At 30.9% G+C, this 15,240-nt stretch overlaps 1 protein-coding gene across 1 annotated transcript; it reads right to left on the minus strand.

Moving 5' to 3' along the window:
- Positions 1–9,903: 9,903 nt before the first annotated feature.
- On the minus strand, positions 9,904–11,562 carry LOC107893739 (galactinol synthase 2). Its single transcript, XM_016818809.2, has 2 exons — positions 10,933–11,562; positions 9,904–10,842 (listed from the first exon to the last, which is right to left on the minus strand). Exons 1-2 carry the CDS (start codon positions 11,248–11,250, stop codon positions 10,144–10,146), a joined length of 1,017 nt encoding a protein of 338 aa, XP_016674298.2. The 5' UTR covers positions 11,251–11,562; the 3' UTR covers positions 9,904–10,143.
- Positions 11,563–15,240: the final 3,678 nt, after the last annotated feature.

Below are 15,240 nucleotides of genomic sequence, written 5' to 3' on the forward strand. Positions count from 1 at the left end.
AAAGGTCAAAAGAATCAGAATGAAAGAATATTTACTCGGATAAATAATAAAAGTATGTTTTATTGAAAATAAAAATGTCTGAACATGAGCCCACTTCTCAAAAGAAATCTTATTACACCTAGGCTTTAGAGCAGCAAGAGTGTTCTGAATATTACTCCGTAAAATTCCTAAAGATTACAGGAAGTTCTTCTGCAGTCCAATTGTTTAAAGAACTTCCCGGTTCGTAAGGGCGAATACCCTCAAGGTTTCTTTGTTCAGTCCCTTCCTCATGTATGACATTGATGGGATGATTTTCATTCCCAAACCCCCTTCTCCGGGTAAGCTATCCCTCCTGACATAAAAGTCGGGGATATGTAAGGGAACATCGTTAATTCCCATTCAAGTTCTTTTTCACTCAGCCATGACCCTCTTCTCTCTCTCTCTTTTTCTTTCTCTTTTTAATAACTTTAACTAATTAGAGTCTTTTTATAATTTTGAATGCAAATGATGCAATGAAATGCTATGAGATGCATGAATGCAAAAGGTATCGATCTCAATTCAATCTCATTTAGAAAACTTTATTTAGAAAAAGAATATCTTTACATATAAATGGATTAAAAATACGCTTTCGCCCTAATGCCCAAAGTTTTAAAACAAACTCTTAGCCACGATCTGATTGTATCTCGTATTGGTGCTCAATATGTCAGCCTATACCGCCAATATCTGTAAATAATCAGCTGCCTCCTAAGTTTGAGCTAAGACCTCATCTGTGGGGTAATCTGTGCAACTAGGGACACCTCCTCCAATACATGTGGAGTTGTTCTGATTATTTTGAGATAGATTAGCGAACAGGTAGGTATCCTGTTCTGTAGTGTGTTATCTTAAAATAATATCCTATATCCTCAATGTTTCTTAAGAGCTTTCAGATTTCTACCCACGCAAAGCATCCTGCCTCGGTACCTTCGCAGCATAGCTAATCTCTAAAGGTCTTTGTATGATACGGTCTTCTTTAATTGCTTTTTTTCACGCTTACTTGAGCTATCCAAGCCATCGGGGCTTGCATTTCCATTGTTTCTGATAAGTATAACAGTAAACTCAAGCTTGTTGTTTGGTAGCGGTCCTATAGTAAACGAGCTTTTTACCATCATAGGCAAAATTCTTTCCGTCCAACTCATTTTTGTAGGTCTCATGCACTCTATCAATCACTTTCTTTCCAATACCCTTACCATCCACATGGCAACCGTCTTCATATGAAAGAGAAATGCTATAATGGTAGAAGTGTCCATCAATACTCCCACACTCACTTTGAATTGCTCATCTATCCTCCTGTCAAGTAAATACTGCAAGTCCCCTTAGTTATTGTAGAAAAATTGCTTGGCTTCATTACTCCATTGATCCCATATTTCCTTTAACTCCTGGAGATTATTTTGCGCCACGCTGATGCGAATGTAACCCCATAATTCTGATGTGTATCCTTCAGTGTTTCCTTTGACCATTTATGGACGTTAACGTTGCCCTCCATTCTATCAAAAAGTCCATTCTCCATAATAAAACTTTCTAACTTAGAAACTGACCGTGAATCGATACCTTTTAAATGCAAAATGACATGCATAAAAGAAAGAAAACAGTCAGTATCATATGATATTAATAAACACAAAGATAACCTAAGTATAATTCTATCTATATTGAGCTCTTACGGTTTTTCTATATGTGGTTTGTTTCTAAAGTTTGAGGTACCCGAACCAGCAGATTCCTCGATCCTTACCCATTATAGGCTCATTTGAATCGAGTTCAGTTCAGGGGAATACATTTCCCTATGGCTACACGGAGATGAAAATCTCACGAAACCATAGGTACGGATGTATCCCGAAAGTGATCCACTATCCTGCACGGAGGTGAAAACCTCACGAAGGCGTAGCTTCTCACTCCCACTTAAGGGTGTGACCACAACGGTCATGCAAATGCAATGCGTATCAGAATATAGCAACACATGCAATAATACAAACACATGTAATGCAAAGAGGATTAAATTTTAAAATTTTTAATTTCCGACATTAAGACAAGAGATAATCAATTACACGGCTTGACTCTCTTATTGGTCCTTAGTGGAGTCGCCAAGCTGTCGAAACCATTTTTAAATCGAATTTTGGAAAATGGGAATCGACTTTAAGAAAAACAAAAACATGAGTCGCCACCAATCTTTTTAGGTGTGATTGGATCACCTTATAAAATGTTTTGTTTTAAAACATTAATTTTGGTCTACGAAAGTCGAGAAAACGGATTCAGGAGTCGGTTACGTACGAGGAAGGGTTAGCACCCTCGTAATGCCCAAAAATTGGTACCTAATTGATTATCAAGTGTCTTTAATGTCGAAAATTTGAAAGTTTTAAGATGCAAACCTCTTTTAATTAGAATGTATCAATTTTGAAAATTAAGGCTCACTTATTTTAAACGAGTCAAAACATCACATCCAGTAAGTTAGGACGCAACATTTTAAAACCTTCGAAACTAAGCTCGTCTTTCAAAAATTTCTATCTCGAAACAACAAAACGCCATATCCAGTAAGTTAGGACACTATGTTTTGAAATCTCGAAATAATTGTTTAAGTTTTGAAAACTCAAAATCACTTAGAAGGGTGCTTGACTATTTGAATTCAACGAGAAAAGTCGCAACCCAGTAAGTTAGGGCACTACCTTTCTCGAAGTTTCCAAACATCAAGCATTGCCTTTTCTTTTCTTTTTAAAAAAACCTTGGAATATTATTTTAAATGACGTTTTAGAATGACATATTAATGCATCATGAAGCATAGATGTACAAAATATTCTAACATTTCCATACAAACATAAATAATATCATTATGACAAAACTAAATAACATGAACATACGTTTAATGAAAAAAATCATACTAGGGTAAATATAAGATAATAAACAAATAAAAACATGAGTAAACTAAAAGAAAAACATAATATATGCAAAAAATTATACAACAATATATATCATAAAATAGCACATAAAAGAAATAATTAAACATAGCATATAAAAAATGAAACTATGCACAAATAAGATAAATGACATACACTAAAAAAATGAATAAATAGAACATTTAGAAATTATAAAAATATAATGCAATAGTTCAAAATACATGAAATGATAATATAATATATATACATGCATAGAAAATATATATTTGAAAATAAACTATATAAAATACATAATCAAATGTATAAAAGATAGGAATAAATATAAATATTTGAAAAATGAAGAAATTAAAATAAAAAAAAGTTGAAAAACTAAGATAGACGAAGAATAAAATAAGAACAAACCACAGAGAGTAAGAACGCAAGAGGGAGAGAAATTTGAGTGAATGCTCTCAAGAATTCTTATTGCTTCCCAAAACTCAAGTGATTTACAATGAAGGGAGAGGCCTCTATTTATAGTTGAACCTCCTCAAATCCAACGGTACAGATCAATTACATCAAAGGTTAAGATTAAAAGGTATGTACAAATTAAATCTCTAAGATTACAAAATCATATCTTCTAAAATTGCATATCATATCTAAGATTGCAATCATATCTAAGATTGTATCATATCTAAGATTGCATATCATATCTAAGATTGCAATCATATCTAAGATTGTATCATATCTAAGATTGCATATCATTGAAGATTATATTTCCATATAAGTCAAGCTTGTAGATGGACCTTAAATCTTTTCAAGTAATGGGCCATTTTGATCGGGCCAAATTATATTTGTAATTCTGGACTGAACTTGGACTTCATTTTTTTGGGGGGGTTTATTATATTTTTGTTTTTGGACTTATTTTTGGGCCCGGGAAAAATTGAGTGTCTACACCCCAAACAAGATTGGTTTTGTCGGAATTATATGAATGTTGTGATGATGCAAAGTCAAAGAGTGAAGCGGAGAGTTTGGTCAATGCAATTTGAAATTTTGAGTTTTTGCTTGGTATGGTAATTTGATATGAAATTTTATTTGCTATAGATATGGTAAGAAAGAAATTGAAATCTAAGTCTATATGTATTGACACCACCATAAAGCAATTAGAAGGTGTATTTTCATATTTTGAAAAGTATAGAGATGAGGCTTTACTTCTAGTATGAATATTGCTAAAAATATTGCACTTGATATGAATGTAGAGCCTACTATTCCAACTATGGGTGTTCAAATGGTTAACCGGTCGGTTAACCAAACTTTTTAATCTTTGAACTGTTAATTGAACCGAATTTTTTTCAAAAAAAGATTGACAGAACCAAAATATTTTGGTTAATTTGATTGATTAACTAAATTAACCGAAATTTATATTTTTTTTGTTAAAATAAATATAGAACATATAAAAAATTAAATTGATAATGTTTATTTGACCGAATTAACTGAATTAGTAATAGCCTAATACATATAATACATAATATTATTTATTAAATTCGATTAATCAGGTTAATTACCCAATTTCGAACCAAATTAACCGTTAATCGAAATTCTAAAAAACCTTTAACTGACCTCCAACTGAATTAGATCAGTTAACCAATCGATTAACCGAATTAGATCGGTTCAATCGATTAATTCAGTTTTAACCAAAGTTTGAACACCCCTACTTCCAATAAAGCGTCGTGTTATTAGAAAAAAAACAACTTAATGAGAATAACCAAGAGAATGAAGAAATTCAGTCGACTAATGAATTATTTAGAGTTGATTTTTTTTAGTTATTGTAGACATGGCAATTACTTCTTTGAAGAGCATATTTGAGCAACTAAAAACATTTGAAAGTATTTTTGGGTTTTTGTTTGATTCTAACAAGTTAAAGTCGTTGGATGAAAAGGAATTGAGAAAATGTTGTGCTACTTTTCACTCTACCTTTTTCTCATGGAGATTTATCATATGTTGTTTAAATGATCTTTTCTCTTAATTGAAAATGTTGCAATTTACTTTACCAAATGAATTAATGCCAACCACTGAAATTCTTAAATTTGCATATTGTTGTCTGAATGTTTCAATCGCTTATAGATTTTTTTAACTGTCCCTGTGACTGCGACATCAGTTGAAAGAAGTTTTTCAAAGCTAAAGTTAATCAAAACCTACTTAAGGTCGTCAATGTCACAAGAACTGTTGAATGGTTTGACAATTTTATCAATCAAGAAGGAAATTTTGGAAAATATTGATGTTGATGTTGATGTTATCATTAATGACTTTGCATCTCGGAATACTCGTAGAATCCCTTTTTTATGATTTTTTTTTGTAGTTGATGACATAGGAGTAGATTGAATGAAAAATATATTTTTTTAATTTTTTTAGAAATATCTTATTCGCTTAATGTTATAAAACGTATTATTTTAATGAAATTACTAGTATATATTTTTATTTTATTGTATTACATTTTATAATTTTTTTAAAGGAGGCCCCAATTTATTGTTTTGCCTACGACCCCAAAAAGTTAAGAACGGGCCTGTATATATTTAGTATGAGATGATCTCGTGAGTTTTTTCCTTGTTTATTTTAGATTTATTGAATGATGAAATTTTATTTGTGAAGTTTATCGACGATCATTTTATATAATTGATTAATATTTTTATACTTGAACTTATTTAATCTAATTCATTTTATATTTTTAAATAACATATATTATTTTTAAGGAAAACTTCAGTAAATCTAAATTGGTACACCGAAACATACCTATACTGATACATACCAGTTCTAATAAAAAAAGGATACATCCACCAATACAATACTGACTAACTTAGTTTACCTCTTGTAAAAATTTGATTTTGAATTTAATAAGGCTAATCCCCCCAAAAAAATTCTGTTTAGATAAGACATAGTGTTGACTCAAACTGAGTAGTTTTACCTTAAGTCGTAATTACATTTTCAGCACTTGAATTATATTAAAAAAGTTTTTTTTTGTCCTTAAACTCCTAGTTTTTGTCAAATTGGCTAGAATTAAATGAAAAAGTTAACAGACGATTTAACTTTACTGACATGGATGATTAAATGTTGACGTGGCACTCCACATGTATATCACGTCAATAATAAATTATTTTTTAAAAAATTTTAAAGAATATATAATTTATTTATTTATTTATCATAAATTCTTTATTTATTTTAAAACTTTATTTTTTTTCACTTCATTTCTTCTTCGTTAAAAAGCCCCAAAAGAATTTCCAGAAGGTTCTCTCTTCTCTTTCATTGGCATCACCATTGCTCCATCATCGACATCTTTTCTGACTCAAATAATGACACCATTAGACTTCGCTCTGATGCAAGTCTTAAGGCCCGATTTTATACCCATAGATGTGATGGGCTTACGCTACCTCAAGGCCCAATAACAAGGTCAAAGGCCAAGCAAATCAAACCAAGTTTCGATCAAAGACAATATGTAAGGATGAATCTTTTCAAGGAAAGAGGGAATAATACATGCACAGAATGAGTGAATTTTATTAAAGTCAATTCAACCAAACTGTCAATTTTCAAGCTAAAAATATTAGTCAACTTGCGACGAATTTTTTGATGGGATCCAGGAATTTATGAGCTTAGATGTCTGAATAGCGGTTGAAGATCTATCTCTTATCTTCAAAAGGCACTTTGAATCACTCGATTTTGAGTTTGAGAGTTCAAGTTATGAAAATTTTAGTGAAGATTGCGTGAGCAGAATTTCTGAACGGATTATTATAAAAATTATGAGTTTTGGGCTTTTAATTCAAGTTTAAATCATATTGTGTTTGATTTTAGGCTTAATTTTTATTATATATGAGCCCAATATTATATTTATCAGCTTTTATTGTTTTATTTTTTTATTTTTATTTTTTTATAATTATTAAGTATTTTAAGTTATTTAAAAGTTTTATGTTAAGAAAATTTAGTTTAAACATTTAAGTTAATTAAAGTTCTAATATACTTAAAAGTTTTATTTAGATTTATTTAGTTAGCCTATATAAAGACCTTTGCATTGTACACAATAAAATCAAAATTCATTATTTCAACAACTTCTCTTTTGAGTTAATAAATTCTCTTTGAGTTTTTCTTTTTCAAGAATTTTTCTTAAGTTTTCTTTTAGAAGAGTTTTAACAATCTTTTCAGATTGCGGGGATAATCTTCAATCTTTTTCCTACTAAGTTTTCTTGTTTGAAAGATAAATTAGAGTCGTTCGAAGGAGGTTGTGGATTCTTCTTATTTCCAGGGCTCCTGAGGACTTTTACACGTCACGTTCTATCGTTTCCATCTATCTTCTTTATTTTCTTCTTTATTGTCCTTTTTATTATTCTTGTATTTGATTTATTGTTCTATTTTATTTATCTTAGTTATTTATTTTAATTCCTTTCTTTATTTTATTTTATTTATTTGATTTAGATTCGCTTGCGTTTCAAGTTGTGTCAAAATCCAAATTTCTTTTCGAACATTTAGAGCCGCAAGTCAAATTCTTGACTTGCGACTTTTTTTTGACTTGCGGCTTTTTGACTTGCGACTTGAAAATAAGAAGAATCTATAACCCCCTTCAAATGGCTCTAATTTCGCCTCCAAAAAAAAACTTAGTAGGAAATATTTGAAGATCACCCTACAATCTGAAAAGATTGTTAAAACACTTTTTAAAAAAAATTCAAGAAAAATTCTTTAAAAAAAAACTTAAAGAGAATTTATTAACTCAAAAGAGAAGTTGTTGAATAATAATGAATTTTTATTTAATTGTGTACAATACAAAGGCTTTTATATAGGCTAGCTAAATAAATCTAAATAAAACTATTAAGTATACTAAAACTTTAATTATCCTAAATAAGAAGTAGTTTTAAACTAAATTTTCTTTTTGACATGAAACTTGTAAATAACTTAAAATACTTAATAATTATAAAAAATTTGAAATAAAAAAATAAAATAATAAGAGCTGATAAATACAATATTACACTCATATATAATAAAAATTAAGCCTAAAACCCGAACTCATTATGATTTAAACTCGAATTAAAAAATCAAAACTTGTAATTTCTGTAACAATCTCATCCAGAAATTCTACTCACACAATCTTTACTAAAACAGTCATAACTTAAGCTCTCAAACTTAAAATCGAGGGATTCAAAGTGCGTTTTGAAGCTAAGAGACAGATCTTTAACTGCTATTCAGACATCTAAGCCCATAAATTTTTGGATCTCATTCAAAAATTCGTCACAAGTTAACTAATCTTTTTAATTTGAAAATTGGTAGTTTAGTTGAATTGACTTTAATAAATTTCACATATTTTGTGCATTTATCATTCCCCTTTCCTCGAAAAGATTCATCCTCACATATTATTTTTGATTGAATATTAGTTTAATTTTCTTGACATTTAACCTTGTTATTAGGCCTTAAGGTAGTGTAAGTCCATCACATCCATGAGCCTGAAATCGAGCCTTGAGGATTGCATCACACTCTTTCTACCGTTTTTAAATCCATGATTAGTTCACTTTAAAAACCACTAAAAATCCATGAAAACAAAACCAAACTCTTGAACTACTCAAACTATACTCTCTTTTTTCAGTCATTAAATCATCCTCGATTTTCGATATGTGTTTACTCTATCTGAGGTCTCTCCTTTCACTGAGCGAATAAGAGGAGAATAAACAGGGGCCTTGAGCACTCTAAAATAGAAAAATACAATTTTAGTCATTTTTAAATGATTAAATTATAAATTAGTATAAAGTAAAGTTATGCTTTGACCTCTAAAAAAGAAAAATATATATTATTTAATCTTTTTTTAAAAAAATTATAATTTAATTTTGGAATAAAATTGTTGGTTGACCCTCGTTTCAGCTATCTGTTATGCTTTGAAACTCTTCAAAAAGTCTCGTTTTTAGTTTTTGTTCTCCTGTGATGAAATCGGATTTGAAAGCTGCCATTTGTTTTTATTTTTTATTTGGATTTGCAATAGGGATTGAAGGGCGCCATGGAGGGAATGAGAGAATTTTGAATGTCTGAAGCGAATTTGCGACTTTGTTCGTTTGTCCTGTTTTTGTGGTGTTTCTTTTTTATGGAATTTTTCTTTAGTTATAATCTCATTATTGTTAAAACTCATTGAAGTTGTTCGGGTGCTTAGAGAGATGTATAGAAAGAATTGTTTTGTTATGAAATACTGGAATGCTAATTTTGATGTGGAATGTGTTCAAAATTTTGTTACAATTTTCTTTTTGATTTTTTATTGAATATATTCTTTAATTTTTTTGTTTCTTATAAATTATATTTTAAATTTTTTTATAATATTAATTTTTGAATTTTTATATAATTTTTAAAATTTTTTAACAATTAATTAATTGCTGACATGATATACATATAAACGGTCACATCATCTAGACAATCATCTGAATAAAGTTAACAATTCATTAACTTTTTTGTCTAATTCTGATCAATTTGATAAAAATTAAAATTTTAAAGGGCTAAAATAAGAAAATAAAAACTGAAATGATTTTTTTTAATAGTTTGAGGAGGGTTAAGAATGTCATTATGCTTTTGAAACCTAATTGATTTGGATTGGTCGATGGATTGTGCGTGTGGTGCAACGCAGGTGTCCATTGAATATTTTTGCATGAGAAATACTATCATTCTGGGCTGAAGCCTAATGTTCTTAATTTGTTAAAAGAAAAAGTTGTCACTAATCTTAAATCTTTTTAGGTTAAAATACCTCCTTAGTTATTGTATTTTCACAAAATATGATGTTTAATCTCTATTCTTAAAATGTTGAAATTTTTATTTTTTTTTAGTATTTTCCGTCAAAAATTTTCATTATATTATGCTCTTGGTGTTTTTCCTGGAAGATGCAGACCTCCTCACTTGTATGTGACAAGCCCATCAAACAAGGGCTGGTTTTATTTACTTCATTATTCAACTTCTGGGAAAAAGGTTGGTGCATCGGAGGTTGAATAATAAATTTAAAAGAAAAAACTATATAGTATCCCATAAATAGTATACCAATATTCATTTTTGTGTAAAAAAAAAAATCAAACCAGACACAAGGACAACATATAACAGTCCTTATGTTCCTGATGATAAATCATTTGTCCATTTTAAAAATGGAAGGACAGATCAAATACATACTACAAACAAGAAAAAAATTGAACAAATTTACATTCATTCCTACACTGCTTTAGCTTAGATGGATTGTTTTGTATTACTAATCTGTATCGTCACCAAATTAAGCAGCGGAAGGGGCGTTAATACGGTGAACAAAGCCGCCGGCCTTTGACAACGCTGCCAAAAGCAATTGCAGGCCGCTTTGCTTATCCCCATCAGTTTCTGCTGCTTGGCCAGAAGCCACGACATTGTTGTAGTCAAGCGACTCATCATCGTAAATCTCCCACCATTTAGCCACTAAAGTCTTAATGTCTTCCCTGTCCATGTTGTCTTCTTTGCCGGTATACCTCCAGGGTTTGGAGCCAGCAGCACAGTAATGAACCACCTTGGCCTTGTCTAGCTCAATGTTTTCAGGGTGGCGCCATAGCATGGCCATCACCAGGTTGTAAATGGGAGGGATGGGCCTGTAAATGTCCTTAAAGTACATGTTCAGATAATCCTGCTCCGCAAATGGGGTAGGAGGGGTGACTTTGAGGGTAGTCAAGAGGTCCTTATATGTAGAAAGGCTAGGTTCATATACAAACATTCCAGCGTTGAAGTAAAGAGGAGGTTTAGGACCAAGCTGCGAAGGCCATTGGACCTTATCAGGGCACTGCTGGCAGTAGCCGATCTTGTACTGAGGGGTGTGGCTCCATGTTTTCTCACAGAAACAGTCCATCACAGCATAAAAGTAACCATCTTCCATGTCAAACAAGTGGTCTATGTTATCGAATACTTGGATGTCTCCGTCCAAGTATATCATCTTGGAATACTCCACAAACTGCAGATTTTTTTTTTGAATATAAAAACTTAAGAAAATTATTCATTTTCAAACATTTTAAAAAAAAAGAGAGAAGATATGAAAATATACCTCCCAGATACGCAGCTTGGAATAGTTGATGACATAGTAAGCCATGGCAAACTGGGTCTGGTTCTCAGGTGGGTACACAGGCTCGATCTGCCGGATTATGCAGCCCTGATCCACCAGAATCTTCCTATGGTCTTCTGGGACGTCGGGCAAAAGCGCCACCACAAGTGGGTACTTGCTGTTCACCTTCCTCAGTCCCTTGGCTAAACCCACCACGCCCTTGACGTAGTCTCCGTTCCCAGCCAAGAACGTAACATAAGCCCTCTCGGGAGCCTTGGCAGTGATAGTGGCAGCTTTGGTAGTGGTGATGTTAGGGGCCATGATGGTAAAAGGGTGTGTTTGGTTTGAAGGAAAATGAGGTTGGGATTTTTACTTTTGAGGGGAAATTGGTGTTTTGGTTTGGTAGTTGGTATTATGCAAGTGGAAGTTTGAGTTGCTGAAGGATGTGGGGAGGGGGGGCTTATATAGGAATCTAAACAACGTGTTGGCCAACCCAAAAGGTAAAGCGATAATATTTCTTTTTTTAATAAGAAATATTGATAGGGTATATAAATTTCAATAAATTTTGTTATACTTTTAATATATACATATTGACTTGGGATTCTTTAACAACTCTGCATCAAATCTAAATTTTATTTAAATTCCTTTACAAATTCATTCACAAAAATATGCCCTCATCCAAATATAAATTCTTATCATAAAAGTTAATCAGTCTATTCAAGTACGTCTCACTTTGCAAGTCCATATGTGATGGGACACTATTCACTAATTATTACTTTTATTTCGTTTCGTCTTATTAACAACAGCTTAACTAACATCCAACAAACAAACACACGTGGCAGGCGGTGCTCAATAGGGGAATGGGAGTGGGGTAGTGTTGAGTCCACTGTGAAACGGCCACGTAATCCAAGAGGTGTCGGTAATTCAGGGTTGCAAAGATAAAGGTAGGGTCCACTATATTTAGTGCCTGTGGGGTGACAATCCAACGCCATGTGTCATCTCCATGTTTGGAAGTCGGTGTTTGACACCTGACCGGGATTTTGTTGTTTGAATCAATGGTCCATCTGTTCGTTTTATTTTAAATTTCAAAGTTTCTAGTGAAGTTAGTTAGGACCCCACATAATGAATGGGATAATCTTCTTTATTATATTGATAATTGACTGACCGACCAAATTTGTATGATAATTTTCTTTTTAACTCCCACCCCATGTTTTACGTTTATTTTCTCCTTGAATTGGTCACCGCTTTTTTAGCATAATGTTCTATGTTTGGTGGGGTAAGATTACATAAGGTTAGATTAGACTTTGGGTTGCTTCTAACTTATAAATTAACAACTGTCACTCCCTCTTTTATTAATCTATTTTGTGGCCATAATATAAATACCAATGGCCCCATCCCATTTGGTAGGAGGAAACCCTGGTAGGCCACATTGTGGATTTGTTGGTAATTTCTTTCCTCTCGGCTATCTGGAATTTCATGTTTCTTTCACTTGGGACAATGCATGCCTTCTACATCTACTATTATTACTAGTTTTTCCAAGTAAAAATTATTTAAATATTTTCCTTTTACTTACCCCTTTTAATAATATTATTTTTAAAATTTGGACATATCTTTTTTTTTATCATAAGTTATCACTACACTCAATATTTATTAATTATAATAATATTTAAATCATAATTACATATTTTTACAATAAAAGAGAAAAGTTATAAATGTCCCCACTCTTCATTTTTCAAATCTTCCTTACATTCTTAATAATAAACTAACAACTTTTTATATTTAATTTGTTATAATGATTATATAAATGTAAAACTACCTCTATTTTACAAAATAAATTAAAATAAAAAATCATGATAGTTATAAATATATATGGATATGATATTTACTTAGTAAATATTAATTTTATAATTATTATTTGCTAATAATTTATTATTGAAGAGTTTTATTGTTAAAAGCAATATTAAAAATATTGTTGTAATCATTTTTAAAATTTTATCATTGTATTGAAATTTTATTGGTAGATTTATTAATATAATACAAAATTACAAATAATAGTCAAATAAACCCTGCTACAACTTATAATATAATACAATTTGAAAGAAAATAACTATAAGAAATGAAAACAAAACCTACACTTTGTTTTGAGCTGCTGGGAAAAACACAAGTTTGTCCTTTATGTTGAATGCCCTCCTGCTAACCAATGTGAGGTTAGGGCCTACTAGAGGGATTCTACTGAGATATTCATTGCTATACATATTTTTTTCCAGAATAAGCATTACCTTACAAAAGCAACATGAGAGCTATCTAACGACTAAAAAGATCATGGGCAATTTGTAGGAAATGTTTGCAGGCCAAGTAGCCTTCACTCGACAATTCGCTATTACCAGTTTGATGAACTCTAAAAAAAGCCAAGTAATCTGGTCAAATGTTATACGTTAGTGCTTATGAGATTCTTTGTAGAAGTGAAAGACAATTGTAATAGCCTGTTTTTCAGTGGTGTCGAAAACTGTGGTTTTGAGATCACAATTTTGATCAATGAGTCGGTAAATATTAATTATTTAATTATTAAAGTTTGATTTAGTAATTTTGATGTTTTGTTGGTTAATTAGGTAAAAAGACTAAATTGTAAAAGTTGAAAGAGTCGATCACTATTAGTTTAAATGTGTTGAATGGCTAAAGAAGCATGATTGAATGGCCTTATTAGTTAATTATACCATAAGTAATTATAATGGACGGTTAAGGTTATGATTTGGTTAAAATTTAAGGTTAATTTTAAGGGTAAATTAGTAAATAGGTAAATATGTTAACATAAACAAAAGAAAAAGATGGTCATCTTCTTCTTCATTCTTTTCCACTTTACACCATTTTTAAACATGGTTAAGGTTCGTCCAAGCTTCAAGGTGTGCATGTAAGTGATTTTGGCTCCCGTTTTTAGTAAATTTTATGTTTTTGATATTGTTGTAGCTTAATCTAGCTAACCCAGGGACTATTTTGTAAAACCGTTAAAAGTTTTAGGACTTGACATGAATGAATTTTAAGTGTTTTTGAAGTTAGTTGATAGATTCATGAGTTTGATGGCCAAATAGGATCATGTAAAGTAATTTTTGTTAGTTTTGAACTTAATGATTGAATTGTTATAATATTGAAATTAACATGGAATTTTTGTAAAATTCAGTTGTTTAGGGGCTGTAAAGGGACTATAATGAATTTGGCATAGAGGTTTTTGGGCTAATTGTGAAAAATATATAAGGTTGGCTTTAAGGACTAAATTGTATAAAGGATAAAAGTTTAGGGTAGAATTATAAAATATAAATAAAAGGGTTTATATAAATAAGTTTAAATGTTTAAGTTATTTTAATGGCTAATTGGATTAAAATTATCATATATATCAAGAAATAGATCAATCGGTAGACAAACGCAGAAAAGGAAAATTGATGAGTAGTCATCGGTGTTGTGTTTGCTACAGATTCGGTTTAGGCAAGTTCATATAGTGAATAAATTGATTTATTTGTTGTATTTGCGAATTACTAAATATCTATGTATGTTTGTGATTGGATTTATTTGCATAGTAAATATTTAGTTGTGGAATGAATCAAATTGCAATGATATTATAGTTAAGGGTTATGATTGAAAGTGGAAAATTATATAGTTGAATCCATGTGATGAAGTGCATAAGTAATTAAATGATATTGATATGAATCAAGGCTCGTATGAACCTTGTGAATTCCTACGATACAAATAACATGTCATTAGGATTATTACCATTTCTGGATGTTGGTCTTGGATGTCTTACGGATGGCTAAGGTCCTGCATTTGTTGCAGATTCTTCACAGTTCATGTGAGCAACATCGTGTAGCCTAACATCTCGACCCACATCTTGTGAGATCAGGCCCATTTCAGCTTGTGTGAATATTGTTCCCGCGTATCCAATGTTATTTCATTATGGTTCATTGAGCGGAAAAAAATATATGAAATGGATATACGAAATGAATATATGAATTAGACACATGAAACGTAAATATGAAATGTTAAATAGACATATGAATGTTGATGTATATTAGTAAGTGTGATTATTTGTATATGATTTATGAGTATGAATAAGTTATATGTTTCAGATATGAATTCACTAACCTTATGATATTTGTGATGTGTATAGGCAATTAATGAACTTATGTTCTGGATTGTGTAATTAATTGTACCATGTTTAAGTTACATTATAATTGGTAAGTTGAGCTAATTTTAATATGGACTTATTAATAATGATTTGCTTACGTCTGTTGTGTTTGTTCCTTTGTAGATTATTGGAAGTTT

The sequence above is a fragment of the Gossypium hirsutum genome, chromosome A13, assembly GCF_007990345.1.
Source record: "Gossypium hirsutum isolate 1008001.06 chromosome A13, Gossypium_hirsutum_v2.1, whole genome shotgun sequence".
Lineage (NCBI taxonomy): Eukaryota > Viridiplantae > Streptophyta > Magnoliopsida > Malvales > Malvaceae > Gossypium > Gossypium hirsutum.

What these genes read in the sequence shown, in the direction of transcription:
- LOC107893739 (XM_016818809.2), bottom strand. Translation starts at nt 11,250, where the DNA reads ATGGCCCCTAACATCACCACTACCAAAGCTGCCACTATCACTGCCAAG. An exon ending in CCAAGCTGCGTATCTGGGAG is followed by an intron (nt 10,843 to 10,932) that starts GTATATTTTCAT and finishes AAAAATCTGCAG; the next exon opens with TTTGTGGAGTATTCCAAGAT.